Consider the following 19078-nt stretch of genomic DNA (forward strand, 5'->3'; position numbering starts at 1 on the left):
CCTCAAACTTACTAAATTTTCTTAACTATCTCATACTCTCCAACCTTGCCAAGACCATCCTTCTGGGTTTTGCCCATATTCCAACAAATGCTTCCATTTCTCATTCCTATACTAATACTGTGCCTTATTTTATTTTTCATCCGTGCATCCAAATACCAACCATAGGCCCCGACCTTAACGACACCCCTTAACAGGAGGAAGTAGCCAGACAGACCACGGTGCCCCTTATCACTATTATCAATAAAAGGTTGGACTGTTTGGACGAACGGAGGCAAGATGGTGCACTTCCGGGTTCTTCATCAGCAACTTTACCCACGCGCGCGAAAATGCAGCCGGCGCCCGGGAAGGTGCAGATCAACTGGGCATGCGCCAGGTGACGTCAATCCAAAGAGACCAAGATTTACCTGGTCGCACCTGCGGAACGCCCCCCGACACGCCCATGCCCCGCCTATTGCCCTCCCACTCCTAGAAAAGCCACTCTCCGCCAGTGAGCCACGGGGCCTTCTCACAGCCCCACTCCTGTCGGGATGTCAGGACTGTGGGAACTCCGTCCGAGAGCCCCATCGGGGGACTCTGCCGGCCTCCTTTGCCGGAGGCCGACAGACTTCTTCCCCACACCTTAAGTGACCAAAATAAACTTGCAGTTTTGCTCCTACACTTGCCTACCCGCTGGTTCTTTTGCACCCGCTCGGCTGGTCTTAGAAAAACAAATCACTTGGCTCACTGCAACCTCAGCCTCCTGAGCAGCTGGGACTACAGGCGTGTGCCACCACACTCAGCTAATTTTTGTATTTGTAGTAGAAATGGGGTTTCGCCACATTGGCCAGGCTGGTCTCGAATTCCTGGCCTCAAGTGATCTACCCGCCTCGGCCTCTCAAAGTACTGGGATTACAGACATGAGCCACCGTGACTGTCCTAGGGAATGAGGTTTTAAAACCAAGGTGGTTTTATTCTAGTGATTAAATGTTTTCATGTTAAATAATTTTTATTTACCACTAACAATATTTTCTCAACATAATCTTACTTCCTGGAAGGTATTTTCTTAGCTTATGTTTTTCAGCCTCTTTGTTTACCTTCAATGCATCACTGAATTCCTTGTGTAAATGATTCGTGTGCAGTGACAACTGTTATAGTACACTTCCCTTCCCTGCGGCTAGGAACTAGAATCTAAAGCAATCAGAAGGGTGAATCAACTAAGCAATCACCTGGGGTCCTAATCTACCATCTCAACAAAATAAACCTCTCAGGTACTTAGCCACATTTACTACAGAAGGCTTTATTCAAGCTAATCAAGTGCAAGCAATTAGAATCAGATGAAAAAAAGTCCCTATCATATTTCTATTATAAAAAATCCTTCCCTATCTCAAACTTGTAAAGGTATTTTACATTTTCTTCCAAAGTATTTAAGTTTTGAACTTCCACATTTAAGTGTTTGATTCATCTAGAATCTGTATTTACGTTTATGAAATAGAGATCCATTTTTTGCTTCCATATTAAATGATTATCCAAGCACAATTTACCTAACCATCTATTCTTTCCGTCGCTGATCTGCTATGCTATAGCTCTATTACATATACCAGGACAATGAATTTTCCTTTTCAATAAGTTTTATCTCTTTCAGAAAGTTTTATTATTACAGTCTTTTTTTTCCCAAGACATTCCTTAGGTATGTGACTTTTTTAAAGCTACCGTAAATATATTCTCCCTTTTTTAATTGTAATTTCTATCTGTTGATGGTCCATGGAAATGTAACTGGCTGATTTATATACAGCAGCCTGGCCAAACTTTCTTACTCTAATAACTTCTACAAGTTTTCTATGGAGACGATGTCATCCTATTTTTTATTTCCAAGTTTTATGTGTGTCTGGGTGTGGCCTCCAAATAATACTGAATAAAAAAGATGAGAGCAGGCATCTTATTCCTGATAAGAACTGTTTTAATATGCTATTATCAAGTAGTTTAAGTTTTAACCAGATTAAGTTTTCTTGTATTTGTGATTTGCTAATGTACGTATTGATCATTTTGAATAACTGTTTAATTTTGTGGAAATGTTTAAAATCTATTAGGCTGACCATATGGTTTACTCCTTTAATCTATTCATGTTAATATAATGAATAACATTTACAGAATCATAACATGGATCCAACATTTTCAGAGTCTGACTAATTTGCTTTTTGTTATTATCATTTACATTGTATCTGGCGGCAAGGCTGAAGTAAATATCAGTATCTTTACCAAATATAGTAAGTTGGGTAATACCGCTAACAAGTGAGAAGCTTAGAGTTCAAAATAAACATAATAAATTAGACCTAATCACTGAGAATTGCTCCATGGAATGTAGCCAAGATGGCAATAAACTCTGTAAATATAAATCTGACTACAGTACGGTGCCAGCTAATTTTCCACAAAGCAACTAGATATTTTCTGGAAAAAAGTATCACAGATATGAAGGTGGTGAGATTTTAACAGCTTCCACATTAAACTTCTGTTGCACAAATGGTTCTACGGCTAAAAAAGAAAATAATGGTTGAAAATGCTGGTTCTATTTTATAAGCAAAAGTTAAGCTGGGATTTAATACTTTCTATGTGAACTACAATTTATAATATTCTCTTTTCTCATTTAAAAAAACACACATTGTCTCTCTTTAAAAAATAGTTTACAATCCCTATGTTTCCCATGTCTCCCTACATTTATGTATTTCCCAGAGGGTACTACTGGTGGTGTGGGGTGAGGGAGAAATGCAAGGTTTCTATGGAAAAGTTAAATAAATAGTAAGAAAATTATTTTTTTAACAGTAAGGGAAATAGAAATCTAAGACAAGGTCAAACACAATTTTCACATGAATTTTAAAGATAAAACACAAGACTTCAAATAAATTTTTTGGTCACTTCAGGCTGATCCCCCAGGTCATGTAGCAACATATGCCTGTTTGTCTAAAACATAACCCAAACTACTATGAATACAAATTATTCTTGCTATCAATATAAAAACTGTCTATTATAATCACAGATTATTTATTATGCAATGTAGGGTACAGGCAAGAGGGATTTGATAGCACTGAATACTCTTGCTTCCTATTCTAAAATTAAACTTTTAAATTATCTGTAGCATAGGCTCTATTTATTTGATTAGGGAAGAACTTTAAGAAAAAAGGTTTTAAAAATCTCCTATGAAAGCTACTTTTTAAAAACAGGAAATTATATTTTCCCACATATTACCATATTACACTGCTGACAATTTCCTAAGTTTTCCTCTTTCACTTTGAATAACTGAAGAACGTCATATTACATTTACAGGTTTAATAAGTTGCATCTCAGTTATCAGTTACACTTTTCTGGTTAGGTCACCTACTTGCATTTCTTTGTATTCTTCCTTAGTGACCTGTCCTGATTGCATTTGTTTTTGAAAGTTTAATCTCATCTTAACTTTCACATTTGCACCATTCTGGGTTTGACTTTAGAACACGGAATATATGAATATGGTATAATATAATTCTGTCAAATGAAAAATAACTACTGTCATGATTATAGCACACATACAAAAGAACTACTGGGCCCTGACAAGCAATAAAGAAACCCCCTGTAGCTACAGCAGAGGACAGCATCTAAGCACAATGCTTTTTCTGATATTAATAATACTGAATATCTGCATGCTGCTTTGAACTTTCCAAAGATTTCACCTGTGTTCTCACCAGACTGGCATGGTGTATGTGTTAAATAGTTAAAGACTGTCTTCTCTTTAGAGATTGGTAGGTCTGCCACATTTACTGGTAAGTATCTCATGTCTTAAATAGAATTTTGAACTCCAAAGAAACTGATAGTAACTATAGAGGGAATGAAGAAAGACACTCATTGCTGGACACAGAATTTGCGATTATAAGCATGTTTAGAGGACAACCTCTAACCCAACGGAAGAAAAGTGCGTTTTGATCTAGTTGGTTACCTAAAACTCACTGATCTTTTAAAAATGAATACAAACTGAGACATTTGGTTAACAAAGCGAAAACATACACAAGCCAGTGAAGTGACGCAAGCGTTTTTCTCCTAGAACAATAGTCAAAACCAGTTGTGGCCAGAATCATGGTATAGAATTGGAATCAGAGGTACACAACCTACAAATATTAAACAAAAAACTATTTTCCAGAAATTACCACTAATAACTCTTTACCCAAAAGATAATTTTTACAATGACAATAGGATATATCCTTCACTGATCATTTTATAAAATATTTTACTATATGAACACTAGCACACATATACACCACTGTCTCTGTAAACTTCGACTGAAATCAGAGAACTGTGGGTATCTATTACGTCTCATTAATTTGGGACAATCTCTAGGACTAAGCCATCAAGGGGATAAAAACATATTAATGTTGTTAGACAGTATAAAACAGGTATGTTCAGCAAGTCCTGGGTCTTAATAAATGTCTTTGTTGAAATTTAACTAAACTGCATCAATACGCTGGCAACATCGCCACTCATTCTTAATAAAACCAACTAGAAGATCAAATGACCAGAAACTAAAATAGCAATGGAAGGCAGAGTCATAAAAGATGTATGATGAGAAAGGGCGCATAGGATCAGTTTCAACAGGTAGTTCTGAATCGCCTTTCTAAATCACCAACTAAAGGATTTGTATGCCCCTCTAAGAACGTGGTCGCTAAACCCCAGTTTTGTGCTCTGTTCCTACAATAATAGATGATTCTCTTAAATGGACAGAGGAAGAAGTATGCAAGTTAAATGCTTTCTTTGAGGTGATAGAGCAATACAAATCTCCCACGTGGGGATAAATGAAGACAGGGCATACATTTCTTTATGAATCCAAATGTACTTTATCGTAAAAAGGCGGCAGTGACAACTGTCAGAGGCAATCCTACCTGTGTTTCTTGATGCCATTGGAGAGAGCATCTCCGCCACCACAGTCTTTTTCTTCGGACATTCTGTGTCTTCTGCTGCCCAAATGCTCTCCTTCCTCTTCAAAGGAGTGTGCTGTCACCGCTTCCAGTCTACTCAGGGACCGTTCGGACTCGGAATCTGTGGCAGAGCAGGTTCATAGTTAATGAATTGAACTTGGGTGTGAGGCTTCGGTAACAATGGATCCCTCCCTTCATGCCTCAGGCTTTGAAACCTAAGCAGCCTACTTTGTCCCTCAACGATCCATCCGTTAACTACCTCCTCAGGGATTTCACAGAACCTCCACCCAATATAAGGCTGAAGTGGATTTATCAAACAGATGTACACTTACATAAGCTTACAAGTAAACAGACCTTACATAGTAAAAACATCTCCAAAGATTATCCAGTTCTTTATGAAAACATATTCAGTGGTTGCCCCCAAAATTTCCACCTCTTTCTTCCCTCACAAAGCATCTTAAGTATAACTTCCAAAAAAATTTTAATTTTTAAAACTCATGTATAATGAAAAAACTGTAGTAGCTAATGTCCTTATGAGAAGTGTAAATTACATCCAATACTGTAGACATACAAGCAAAGTAATTTTAAAATACTTTAAAAAGGTCGGGTCAGTGGCTCACACCTGTAATGCCAGCACTATGGGAGGCTGGGGTGGGAGGACTGATTGAGGACAGGAGTTCAAGACCAGCCTGGGCAAGATAGCAAGACCTCATCTCTACAAAAAGTTTAAAAACAAACAAACAAAAATAACAGCCAGGTATGGTGGTGTGCACCTGTAGTCCCAGCTACTGGGGAGGCTGAGGCAGGAAGATCGCTTGAGGACAGGAGTTGAGACTGCAGTAACCTATGATCCCACCACTGCACTCCAGCCTGGGCAGAGTGAGACCCTGTCTCTATACAAAAATAAATAAAATACTTTTAAAAATACTTTTTCCAGGATGATAATATTTAAATTCTCAAGGACAAAGCCTGAAGCATCCCTATATTAATTGTCAGGCAGGCATTCTTAGGATGGAAAAGTCACATTTCCAGGTGGCTATATATTCAGAGTGGTGCCTTCTGCCAGCTTGGGAAGAAGACAATGCATTTTTGTACACGACAGTAGAGCTTCCAGGCACCTTCACGTTCTTCATCTCTTTTGAGCATCACAAGGATGCTTTAGTGGAGGTGAGGCGGGACAATGTGATTAACAAGTGTACTAACGGTCTCTCATGGCTTGTGAGTGGGCAAGGCAGGATTTGAACCCAGGTTTTCTGACTCCTTGTTTCATGTTTTATGTATTTTGGCTCAAAACAGCAGTCACTCTGTCTCCATTAAACTTTAAATGGTGCCTGAGTTGTTTATTAAAATGGAAATTCACAATGACCTCCAATTTCCCATCTTAAGCAGAGGACAAGCCATTCCCTCATCCTCAGTTCTAGGAAAGGCTCTGATACACAGTCCAGCAAACTTCCTATTCCAACAAATTTATCAACAATCTGCTAAATCTGTATTACAGCTAAACTGGTCAGGAAATAAAAACATTTTGTGCTTTCTTTCCCCACTACTGCACGACATAATTCAGCAAAAATCACAGAACCTTACTGTTACCACGTTAGGCTGACTCTGGAGAACGACAGTTGGACCAGCCCAGGTGCAGGTTAGATCGTGCACCTTGAGCTCTCAACGCTGGACCCTATGAATGATCTAAGTTACCTGCAGAAAGGCTTTTAATGTTGGGAAAGTTTTGTTTTCTATAAATATAACTTCAGTAAAATTTCTGAAAATATAGTTTTGTTCTGTCCTATGCCTTATAACAAAGAAACAGATTTTTTTTTTTTTTTTTTTTTTTTTGAGATGGAGTCTCACTGTGTCGCCCAGGCTGGAGTGCAGTGGTGCAATCTCGGCTCACTGCAACCTCTGCCTCGCAAGTTCAAGCAATTCTCCTGCCGCAACCTCCCAAGTAGCTGGGACTATAGGCGTGTGCCACCATGCTCAGCTAATTTTTTGTATTTTTAGTAAAGACGGGGTTTCACCATGTTGGCCAGGCTGGCCTCAAACTCCTAACCTCAGGTGATCTGCCCACCTCAGCCTCCCAAAATGCTGGGATTACAGGCATGAGCCACTGCACCTGGCCAGAAATGGAATATTTTAATAATACATTTAAAGAGACATTTATTTTTCATTGTCAATTTTGGCAGAAGGAAACAAACTACCAATGGAAAAAACTTAAAGACAACCTAAACAGTTGATAAGAGGGGGACAGCTGCCTGTCAGATGAAATAAGTTGTTAACATTATGTTTACAAGAACAACTTAATGAAATAGAAGATTGTTTTTAACATACATAATGCTAAGACAAAAAAACCCAGGATAATGCTTTGCAACTCTAAAATACAAGCAAAGAAATAATTTCTCTGCATTGAAGAAAGGCCAGTCTGGTTCAGGTAAGCAGATGTCTGAAAAAATGGGAGCAATACAGTGACAGAAGTTGGTTGAGGGCACGTGTGGAAAGAGATCAGTCAGCTTTCTAGAGTAGGCACAGGGCTGTCAGGAAAGGCTGCAAAGGAGAGATGGCACAATGGCAAATTTTGAAACAGTGGAATTGGTGCTTGGGCAGAGGTGAGAGAGGAGCTCCAGGAGGCAGCAGAGGTGAGAGAGGAGCTCCAGGAGGCAGCAGGAACAAGACCTACATCAGCGATGATAACAGCTGTCTTGGGGTGGTGGGGTGGGGGTGAGTGTGGTTCCACGCCAACATTTTGAAGTTTGTTTCGCTTGAGAAAAATAAAAAATGTAAAAAGTCAAAATAATTTCGTCTGTACTGGTATTATTTAAGATGCACTATTAGTTTATGATTTAGAAGTCATGACAATCATAAAGCAACGAAGCAAAATACCTCAAAAGAACTTATGCACAGGATAGTGTGTTTGCAATTTAAGAGACATCAATCATAAGGCAGGGATGTGCCCACCTAAAAATAATTCTTGTAGCAAAAGCAGACATAAACATTACACAAGAAACAGTAAGAGCTTCTATGAAGCAAAGACGGACTTCACGAAACAAGATTTCAACTTAGTGACTACACAGGCTTAAGATCTGCGACCCACAAACTCATCAGTCACACTTAGAACCTCTGCGTGGGACCACTGCCCTGACCCCTAGGGATGCTCCAACAGATGACGGTGCAGATTCCTGTCCCGTGATTAGCAGCCCCTCACTCACCCGCTCTGCACCCCCTCTTTGTCCTCACTCTTCTGTCTTCCTGTGCCTCCACCTCTTTCTTCCCCCTCCCCCGGTCCCCCTCCTTACTCCTCTCTACCTTGCCCTCAAACCTCTTGCTATAATATAGTCAGGCTATCCCCACCCTTCCCCTGAAGGGTTCTGAGAAAGGTCACCAATTACTTCCACATTGCAAAGTCCAGTGGTCATTTTTCAATTCTTATTGTGACTCATCCACCGCAGCTGATGCTGCTGAATTCATTCCTCCCTTCCTCGTATCGTGCAAGGCCTGTGAAGTAAAGGAAGCATAAGATCTGGTCCCTGTGCATGGCCCGGCAGCAGGGAACTGTTTCGTGAACAAACGAGTTCAGTAGATTTCTCTAGGAGTCTGAATGGGGGCCGTGGGCCACAAAGGAGGCATCAGTCAACTTAAAGAGTGGACAATGTTGTATCAGGAAAGAACTGTGGCTGATGATTGGGCTGAGTTCGCTGACAAGGAGTAAGAGTGGGGATGCGGACAGTTACAATACAGGAGCTGTCCCAAGCAATAAGAACACCATGGCCAATACAGCGAGGAATGCAGTGTGCAGTGAGATGGCAGTGGAAGGCACAGAATGGACGGGCATGAGACTGTGAGTCCGTCTTAAAGCTGACTATATAGGATAAAAATCCAACGCAGGCCAGACGTGGTGGCTCACACCTGTAATCCCAGCACTTGGGGAGGCTGAGGAGGTTGGATCACTTGAGGTCAGGAGTTCGAGACCAGACAGGCCAACATGATGAAACCCCATCTCTACCAAAGATACAAAAACTAGCTGGGTATGGCAGCACTCGCCTGCAATCCCAGTTACTTGGGAGGCTGAGGCAGGAAGAATTGCTTCAACCCAGGAGGTGGAGGTTGCAGTGAGCTGAGACTGAACCACTGTACTTCAACCTGAGTGAGACAGCGAGAATCTGTCTCCAAAAAAAAAAAAAAAAAGCAAGTAGTGGGAAGAAATATAAAATGAAGCTAGGGATGAGGTATTCTCCCAAAACATGTCATGAGGTTCTGTATACTCACTAGAGAGAAATCATAAACTCTGAGCTTTCTTGTTTCAAAGGCAAAGAAGTAAACATCAATTACATGATTTACAGTGCCTGTGAAATAAAAACTAACTAGTTGCTTAAAAGCCAAAGCTCAGTGATTTCTAGCGCAATGAATGGAGAAATGTGGAATGTAAATAGTGTGAAATAGTTTGGGCTTACCCTGTCAGTAACGGAGAGTTTATACCTTCAAAGCCTTGGTCACACCAATCTATCGCTAGTACGGCATCATTTCAATGTGGAGACTCGCAGATCTACAGATATTTAAGTTTAAACATGTTTAGCTCAATACTAAAGAGGGCATAGCCACTGTGGAGGTTGCTGATGAAAGTCAAAGCCTATCCACAGAAGTTATTTTCAAGTCTCCCTATAAAACAAATCAATGCTACATCTCAGTATCTCTGAAGTGATAATTCAATCTTTTTTTTTTTTTTTTTGCTTTTTTTTTTTTTGAGACGAAGCCTCGCTCTGTCGCCCAGGCTGGAGTGCAGTGGCACAATCTCGGCTCACTGCAACCTCTGCTTCCCCCACACAAGCAATTCTCATGCCTCAGCCTCCCGCGTACCTGGGACTACAAGCACCGTACCACCATGCCCAGCTAATTTTTGAACTTTTAGTAGTGACTGGTTTCACCATGTTGCCCAGGCTGGTCTTGAACTCCTGACCTCAGGTGATCCGCCCACCTCGGCCTCCCAAAGTGCTGGGATTACCGGTGTGGACCACCATGCCCCACCAATAATTCAATCTTAAAATTCTGGGTTCTTCAATGTTCCCCCCACATATAAATATCAAAATGTTAGTGGGCAATATATTAATGCCTTAGTAGAAAGCATGAAGTAATGGGAAGAGGTGCATCCTGCCTTCCATGTGCTAGCTGCAGTGCTTTCCTGCAGGAGGGTGAGGCCACGACACTCGGGCTTTTAGGACAAAAAGGGGAGGGAGGAGGGAGGAATAGGGAGTTGGTAATTAATGGGGATGGAGTTTCAGTCTGGGATGACAAAAAAGTTCTGGAGAGAGATGGTGGTGATGGTTGCACAGGAAAGTAAAGGTACTTAATCTCACTGCATTGTACACTCAAAAACGGTCATGCTGGAAAGTATGTTATGTATATCTTACCACAACAAAAGCAACAAACAAACAAACAAAAACCAGGCAAACATACAAAAACCTGTCACTAAAAGTCAATGAGCTAGCTGTCATGTTGGATCCATGAACTATATTCTGGTCTGGTTAACTCCTACCTCACTTCCAGGAAAACTGGTCGATTTTTCTAGAGCCATATTTTTTAATGTAGCAGAAGGAAGGTATTTTTACAATATACATAGCTAGATTTCAGACAATGGCAGCCTGTCTTATTCTTTTGATTTTCCCCTTAACAAACATATACGTTTCTATAACAGGCAAAGCCACACAAAAATTTTAGGATACTTCTGACCCCTGAAAAACAGCATAAAAGATTTATGAAATAGCCCTACATTATTTACTGAACTTTTGATGAGCACTTAGGAAAATCTGTGCAGCCCAGATTAATGACGGGAAATGGAATACTTGATAAGCACTTATTTGTGGGTGTGTTTATTCTCATCTAGTTCCAAAAGGGTCCAGGTGACTCAGTTGATGATTATATTTTATAGGGAAACCATCAAGCCACGTGCAGTGGTGTGCACCTGTAGTCACAGCTGCTCAGCAGGCTGAGGTGGAGGATCATTTGAGCCCAGAAGTTTGAGACGGGGCAACAGAGCAAGACCCTGTCTCTTAAAAACGTTAAGAAGTGTCAGAATAACACTTTGAAAAACATATATTTTATAAGATAAATGCTCTAGTTTACAGAAGCATTGAAGGTGGACAGAATATTTACCTGATTAGTTCCTCAATTAAAACAGCAGTATTAATATAATTAAAATTTAAAATCCCACAAAGTTTGCTTTAATGTGATAGATCTACAATGGCCCAGATCTTTAAAGTTCTTTCTGTTCGTTTGTTTTGAAACAGAGTCTTGCTCTGTCGCCAAGTCTGGAGTGCAGTGGCGTGATCTCAGTTCACTGCAACCTCCGCCTCCTGGATTCAAGCAATTCTCCTGCCTCAGCCCCGCTAGTAGCCGGGATTACAGGCGCCCACCACCACGCCCAGCATTTTTGTATTTTAGTAGAGATGAGGTTTCCCCACATTGGCCAGGCTGGTCTTGAACTATGGATCTCAAGTGATCTACCCACTTTGGCCTCTCAAAAGTGCTGGGATTACAGGTGTGAGCCACTGCACCTGCTCTCAGATCTTTAAAGTTCTGTCCATGTTAGAACTCAGAATTATTTTAAACACATTCAGAATGAACACAGTCTCCTTTCTCATCAAAATAGAATGGAAGCCAATGAACGGCTATCACTGGGTTATGGTGACTTTAACTTTACTTTAGAATTAAGAAGATCCTGACCGCTATGCTCTTTTTTTTAAGTGAGTGAGAGAACTTTCCAAGACTTGATTTGTTAATTTTTCCTACTATTAAAAGGCTGAAAGAAGAGGCCATAAAGTTCACAATATAAACATGCCAACAATTCTTGTAAGTTATCCTGATAAGCACTTTCTTATCCTGACCTTTGGAAACCAGCCTAAGAACAAATAGTACACAAAGCAGCAAGATGGGGAAGAACTGTGGATAACGTCCAAGTCACCCTTCCTCCTGTTACTGAAGGTAACAGAAAACAGCCAGGAAACACACACATGCTTAATTTAATACCTTTATTGTTTAGTTTCCCACGTACCAGGCATGTTCTGAAAATGGCCAAAGCAACCCAAGGTACAGCTGAAAATATCAGTGCCAAATTTTTATTTCGCCTTGAGGTTCAACTGCATAAGCTTAGAAATAGCACAGTAAATATGAAGAACACAAAGAAAGTAAACACAACCTAACACATTTAAGGTGAATCATAAATCGAAAACCAGGAAGAGTCCAGAGGGGGCTGCCAAGAGACTGCTACAATAATTTACTAAGGAAGTGACAAAAGCTTGAAACAGATTCTTGGCAGCAAGCAACAAGAGTCGGAGACGTTCTAGACAGATCCTCTCTGAATGATGTCCAAGGTCAAATTAGCCAAATGGTAGGGTATTGCTTGTGACAGAGTTTCTTAAAAGTACCGGCTTGTCCCCAAGCAACTAAATCTACTACTGTTTTCTACAACTTGCAAAATCTGCACATGTAACTGAAGATGAGGAGTCACACAAACCATAGTGTGTGGGCTACTGGAAATCTTACGTGGATCTATTTTGGGCTACCAAATCCAGAGCTTCCCAATTTGTCTTGTTTCTCAACACTATTTTTAGGAAGGTCACATTATGCATGAACTCTACAAAGAAAACAATTCTAGAACTGAAGGCCAGTTGCAGAACAATCCATAGTTAGAAAACAAAATATTTTCATGTGACTTCGATGTAGTAAGTCAACATTTACTTAGTACCTACCACACATCAGGTAAAGTGCAAGTTGCGGAAGTAGCTTGGAAAGATGAATGAGATATGGCTGGTGCCCTCCAAGTGTTCAAGATTTAAAAGATGTACTCTTAAGACTGCTGAGAAATGCTAAAACCGGTTTCAATTTCATGATATAACTATCTATTGGTTTTGCCCATCTACACTATTGGATTTTATGCATTATTCATGCACATTTCAACCAAAATAGCATTAAGGAGAAAGCTTAGCAAGAAAGTCTTTCTGGAGCAACTGCTCTCAACATGTTTCTAAAAAGGAAAATGAACACACACTAAGAAAAATAATGCGTTCTGAACTTACAGTATTCAAAGAGCCAGAATTTTCCGTGAAACTGCTCTCAGACTAGTATTAAAGAACAACCACCATGAAATTAGTTATTTAACCAGTAGTAAGTGTTTAAAAAACAACTCCTTAGAAGATCATTAGAGATTCCTGAAATCGTGTACCTTTAGTTTTCTCTCCTTTAGCTACTTTTCATCTGCCCCCTCCCTGGTAGCAAGTATCCTATCTCCAACTTGATTGTAAGCCCCTTGGGAACAAACATCATTTTCTAATATTAATACTATCTCATCCCTCCTTCCTCCTTTGCTGCCCATCCTTACTCTACCCTGCAGAATCCAAAGTGGTGAATATAGATGCATAAAATGACCATGCGTTCCTGATTATCTTAGGCTCATTATTGAATACCAATATATTTTTAGGGAGGACAGAAAGATCAATGACATTTCTTCAACAACCTGCATTTGACAAGCATTTAGAGAACTGATTCTGTGCTACATACTTCAGGGATGTAAACAGATATGGTCCCTATTATCTCTCTCTCTCTGTTTCTGAGATAGAGTCTCTCTCTGTTGCTCAGGATGGAGTCCAATGGCATGATCTTGGCTCACAGCAACCTCTGCCTCCCAGGTTCAAGCTATTTTCCTGCCTCAGCCTCCCAGGTAGCTGGGATTACAAGCATGTGCTACCATGCCTGGATAAAGTCTTTTGTATTTTTAGTAGAAACAGGGTTTCACAATGTTGGCCAGGCTGGTCTCGAGCTCCTGACCTCAAGTGATCCACCCGCCTTGGCCTCCCAAAGTGCTGGAATTACAGGTGTGAGCCTCTGCGGGGTCCTATTATCTTAGAGACAAAACGCAAGGAGGCTATAAAAGACGCATAAACTGAAAGAAACACAAAAGAAGAAAGTAATTTTGCCTGGAGGAGTCAGGAAAGGCTACCAGGAGAAGAGATATTTGAGAGCCTTGGTAGACAAAGTAGCATAAAGAAAAAGCAACACTGATAAGATAGAAATATAGACATAAGAACCACTTTCTTCTTCTATAAAGTATTTCTATAACCTTATTTGCAGAATGGTTTATCCACAGTGGTTTCTCATGACATCTTTTTGTTTCAACGTGCATGTCTAGCCCTTTTCCCAGGAAGTGCTCGCTTACAGCTATATCCGAAATTTCTCTTGACATAACCACTTCATTCCTTAAACACACCCACTCCCAGACCCACACACAATGAGGACATAATGTGATGCTTCATTAAATTTATCTCCTTTTAAATAAGTTTACACCACAGAATTTAATCACATTGTGGGAAAAGAAATCTGTGTGCTTTAGCGAGCTTTATGAAATGCTTCATCACTGAGCATACTGGAAAAATAATTTTCTCAAGCGATCCCAGGGGGGATCCCAGGGGGCTGGAAAAATTCTTATCCTACACTGCTGGCTCTGCATCAAGGCTTGCTTCACCCACCGTATGAGTAGATTTCCACTGATCTTGCTTATCTGAAAAAGCTTAAAGGGATATGAGAAAGGGAAACAGGAAACCACATGGACTTTAGATCTAATGAAGTTATCCCTTTATTTTAAAGTAACACGAGTTAGCAACTTTTTAAAAGATTAAACATTTAGTGAAAATATTTTTTAAATCTTTTAAGAAAAGTAACTTGAAAAATCTTTTTTTTTTCATACCTTCTCAATATCAGGATAGGCTTGATTTAATCTATTGTCATGATTTAGGGGTTAACATTAAGTTTCAAATGAAGTGGAGGTTTGTATACTTTTCCTTGCTCTTATCTAACTGTGCATTCAACTGCCTGGCATCACTACTGCATCTGAGGCCTGGAGGAGGCACCGGTGTAGTAAGTGGAGGGAACAAGGGGACAAGATGAGCGTGAAGAGGCAGTAGGGTCTGGACCATGTCGAGAGCCTTGGAGGTCTGTGAAGGCATCTGAATTTCATTTTCAGTGCAATGAGAAACCGCCGAAGAATTCTAGGTGAAGGAATGTGATGATATGATTGGCAACAAAGGATCGCTATGGATGGTGTGTATGGGATGAACTTCAGCAGGCCAAGGCTGGGAGCACCAAGATGAGTTAAGAGGCTAGACAAAAGGAGGTGCAATGCGGGTGACAATAAAGACAGCTAACATCTGCCAGCCCCTTAGGGTGTCTGGCACTGTTTTAAGTACACTACAGATATGTATTAGTTAATTCTTTGCAATGATCCTATGACCCATTTGCAGATGAAGAAATGAGGCATAGGAAAGTGAAGTAACTTTCCCAAGGGTAGGGGAATTGGTAGAGCTTCGACTTAGCAAGAGCCTTCAGCTTGAGTACCTATACTTTTAACCGCTACCCTCCATTAGTGAAACATAAATGAATTCAAGGTATGATTTGAAGGAAGAATGGCCAGGCCTTGATTCTATGTCTCACAGGAATGTCACGAATCACTCCTAGTTTCTGGCTTTAGGAGATGAAAGAGGTGCCATTTACAAAAATGAGGCCAACTCAAGGAGAAATAGGATCTGGGAGGAAAAGCAAGCATTTGTTTCTTTGTACATAAAGCTGACAGCTGAATACGTCTCTAGCAAGAGATCAAGGTTGGAGATATAAATTTGGGGACTGTGGCAGTCAGGACAAGGGCTTCCCCAAGACGTCCATGTTCTAATCTCTGGAACCTGTGAATATGTTACCTTTCATAATAAAAGGGACTCTGCAGATATGATTAAGTTATGTATATTCAGATGGGGAGATTATACTGGATCATCTGAGTAGGTCCAATGTAATGCCACGGGTCTTTATAAAAGGGAAGGAGCAGGGCCAGAGTCACAGGCAGTCAGAGAGAGACTGGAAGATATCCTACTGCCAGCTTTCCAGATGGAGGATGAGGCCTTGACCCAAGGAATGCAGGCAGGTCCCCTAGAAGCTAGAAAAGGCAAGGAACCAGTCTCTCCTAGAGCCTTTAGAAGAAACACAGCCCTGCAGACACCTTGATGTTGGAACTTCTGACCTCCAAACTGTGACAGAATATATTTGCACTATCTACTAAGCCACTAAGTTTGTGGTGATCTATTGTAGTAGCAATAGCAGACTAATACAGGAATTTTAAGTTAGTACTTAAAGTTATACAATATTGAAAGTATACGTGAAGGAAGCAATAACTAAACAAAAGTCTCCTTGAGAAGTCACAAGGAGACGGGTATCAGAACAAATGAGGAAGAGATGGCCTTAATGAGGGGGAACCATGTGTTCTCTTGTAAGAGAGTGAAGGGGCCAGGCGCGGTGGCTCAAGCCTGTAATCCCAGCACTTTGGGAGGCCGAGACGGGCGGATCACGAGGTCAGGAGATCGAGACCATCCTGGCTAACACGGTGAAACCCAGTCTCTACTAAAAATACAAAAAAAAACTAGCCGGGCAAGGTGGCGGGTGCCTGTCGTCCCAGCTACTCGGGAGGCTGAGGCAGGAGAATGGCGTAAACCCGGGAGACGGAGCTTGCAGTGAGCTGAGATCCGGCCACTGCACTCCAGTCCGGGCCACAGAGCCAGACTCCGCCTCAAAAAAAAAAAAAAAAAAAAAAGAGAGTGAAGGAAGAAATGGGGATGGAGGCTGGTGTGTAGAGACTAGAGCGGGAAGATGAAGCCATTCCTACATGATGGCTTTGATGATTTCAATGAATTGGGTGGCTAGGTCAACAGCCGATCAGCACTTGACAGGGCATCTGACTCTTCATTTTAATGCAGTTTCTACACTGTACCAAATTATTGCAAGATTTTTAGTAGGAAATAGTAGGAGTAGCCACAGAAGGGCTACTATGTTCATGCAAATGTAACAAAACTCAGGTGTGCTATTGAAGGCAAGGAGGAGAAAACACTTGGCACCTGACCCTCGCTCCATTTCCTATGGCCATGGCAGGATGTGCGGCTGAGCCCAGGCACTCGGACTGAGCCTCAGGATCCTTCTCAACACAGCAATCCACAAAGCAGCAGATACTGCAAAACAATCTGAACTGGCACTTGAGATGAAATGTATTTGCCAATTCTGATCTAGGGACGATGGTTCTTTTCCTCTCTTCCTCCCAGAGGAGATGACTATCAAAATATTACTGAGAAACAGAAAGATAGTGGCTGCCAGACGTCTATCAAGAAGAGAAGGATTAAGGAAACTGTGGCATAATTATATCATGGACTTTCATGCAACCTTGAAAAAGAATGAGCTAGAGCTTATAATACTGACAGGAAAGATTTCTAAGACAAGTTGTCAGGAAAAAGCAAGTCCAGGGCAATTACACCGCTCCTTCCATTCATGACTTAAAAAAAAAAAAAAAATCTATATACACACAAACACATATATATGTGATGCTCAAAAAAGGTCTGTAGGAGAGTATATCCAACTGTTAAGCAGAACCTCTGAGGAAGAGGAGTGCACGATTAATTGGGATAAGGGGTAAAGAGAATTTCACTGGGTTCTCACATACTTCTATACTGAATTATTCAGAACAAACATGGGGTTCTTAAAAATTTTTTTTAAAGGTTTTTTTGTTTGTTTGAGACAGGGTCTCATTCTGTGGCCCCCAGGCTGGAGTGCAATGGCACGATTACATCTCACTGGAACCTCTACTTCCTGGGCTTAAGCGATCCTCTCACCTCAGCCTACTGAGTAGCTGGGATTACACACATGCACCACCACACACGGCTCATTTTTGTATTTTTAGTAGAGACAGGGTTTCGCCATGTTGCCTAGGCTGGTCTCGAACTTCTGGGCTCAAGAGATCCTCCCATCTCAGCCTCCCAAAGTGCTAGGATTACAGGTGCTCAGCCACCACCCCTGGCCATAAAGTTTTATTTTTAAAAAAGAATATATAAGATGAGCAACTGAAGTATCTGGGCTCTTTTATATTCCAAGCTGTATGCATTTAAACCTAGAATCCGTCTTGCAATTTTCCTTTTTGGATGCTCCCCATAGAGGAAGTACCGCTGGACTGGCCTCAGGGTAGACGTGTAATAAACATCAGCAGTCTTAAGTATCACTCATCCTCCCTCCGACCTCCCTCAGACAGGCTAAAAATACTTTCCTTGCCTTGTCACTCATTCCATCGATCTCAAATCCTACCTTCTCTTCCCAACACGAGTCACTTTGTTCACAAATCCCGTATTTAATTGTATTTAATTGACAGTCCATCATCATTATAATCTTATTTGTCCAATTGTTTCCAAATCTAGCTATGAAAATTACTTCTTCCCTTTACTTCTAGCAAACCTCTATTAATGTTCCTATTTGTCTTAATCAACTAATCACTTCCCCGTCAATCTACATTCTATCAACATCATTTTCCATGTCCTGAATTATACCATTTTCTTTAACTTCCTTAACCTAATCTTCAGTCCTCATCTCCACCTCTCACCATGCTTCCTCTCTTTCATTTCCTATTATGAATTTGATCCTTCACTTCCAATACACCAAGATTTCTTGGGTCTGTGATCAAGTGTTGTGAAACTCAGTAACTGTAAATGCTCACCTATTATATATGCATTTCATTTTCTCCCATACAACAATTAATTTTTCTCAGTCCCCACTGATCTCCAACCACCCTTTCCATGTTCCTTTCCCTTCTCCCACCCATACCTGCCTCAAAAAATTTGAAAGTAAATTCCAAAAAGGCCAAAACTACCTAGCAGTACCTCCTCTCATCCTCAAATCTCCATGGGCATTCCCCATTTTTTAGCACTGAGTACCACCAGGCACTGTTCTAACCACTATCTAAACAGAGAAACTCATTTAGTCATCACACAACCTGCTGAAATGGACACGATAATTATCCCATTTTAAATATGCGGAAACTATGAACACAGGGGTCATGGAACATACCCCAGGTCACACAGCTGGCTACTGACAGAAGCTCTGGAGTCCATGCTCCTTGCAGAAATGCTATGCCGCCCTTTAGCGTGTGTTTCTGAGGCAAAGTTAAACACCTCCTCTTCTCTGCTCCAGACACATGATAGTCTCACCTCTACTGTGGCACTTAGCGTACTGTGCTATCACCAAGCACTTGTGCTTGGTTACCTGTATGCTTTATATAAAGACCTCTTTGAAGACAGAAACTGTCTGTCTGTCTCTCCTCACAATATGTG

General features: G+C 40.9%; 1 protein-coding gene across 3 annotated transcripts in view; it reads right to left on the bottom strand.

The window, feature by feature from the left end:
* The window catches only part of OSBPL1A (oxysterol binding protein-like 1A), a 237844-nt gene that overhangs the window by 61484 nt on the left and 157282 nt on the right, over positions 1–19078 (bottom strand). For all 3 annotated transcript variants that reach the window (XM_011939267.1, XM_011939268.1, XM_011939269.1), the window contains one exon: positions 4881–5037. In XM_011939267.1, the coding sequence (XP_011794657.1) occupies positions 4881–5037 (157 nt within the window). The remainder of the gene's footprint in view (positions 1–4880; positions 5038–19078) is intronic.

This window comes from Colobus angolensis, unplaced genomic scaffold (assembly GCF_000951035.1).
Source record: "Colobus angolensis palliatus isolate OR3802 unplaced genomic scaffold, Cang.pa_1.0 Scaffold18, whole genome shotgun sequence".
Lineage (NCBI taxonomy): Eukaryota > Metazoa > Chordata > Mammalia > Primates > Cercopithecidae > Colobus > Colobus angolensis.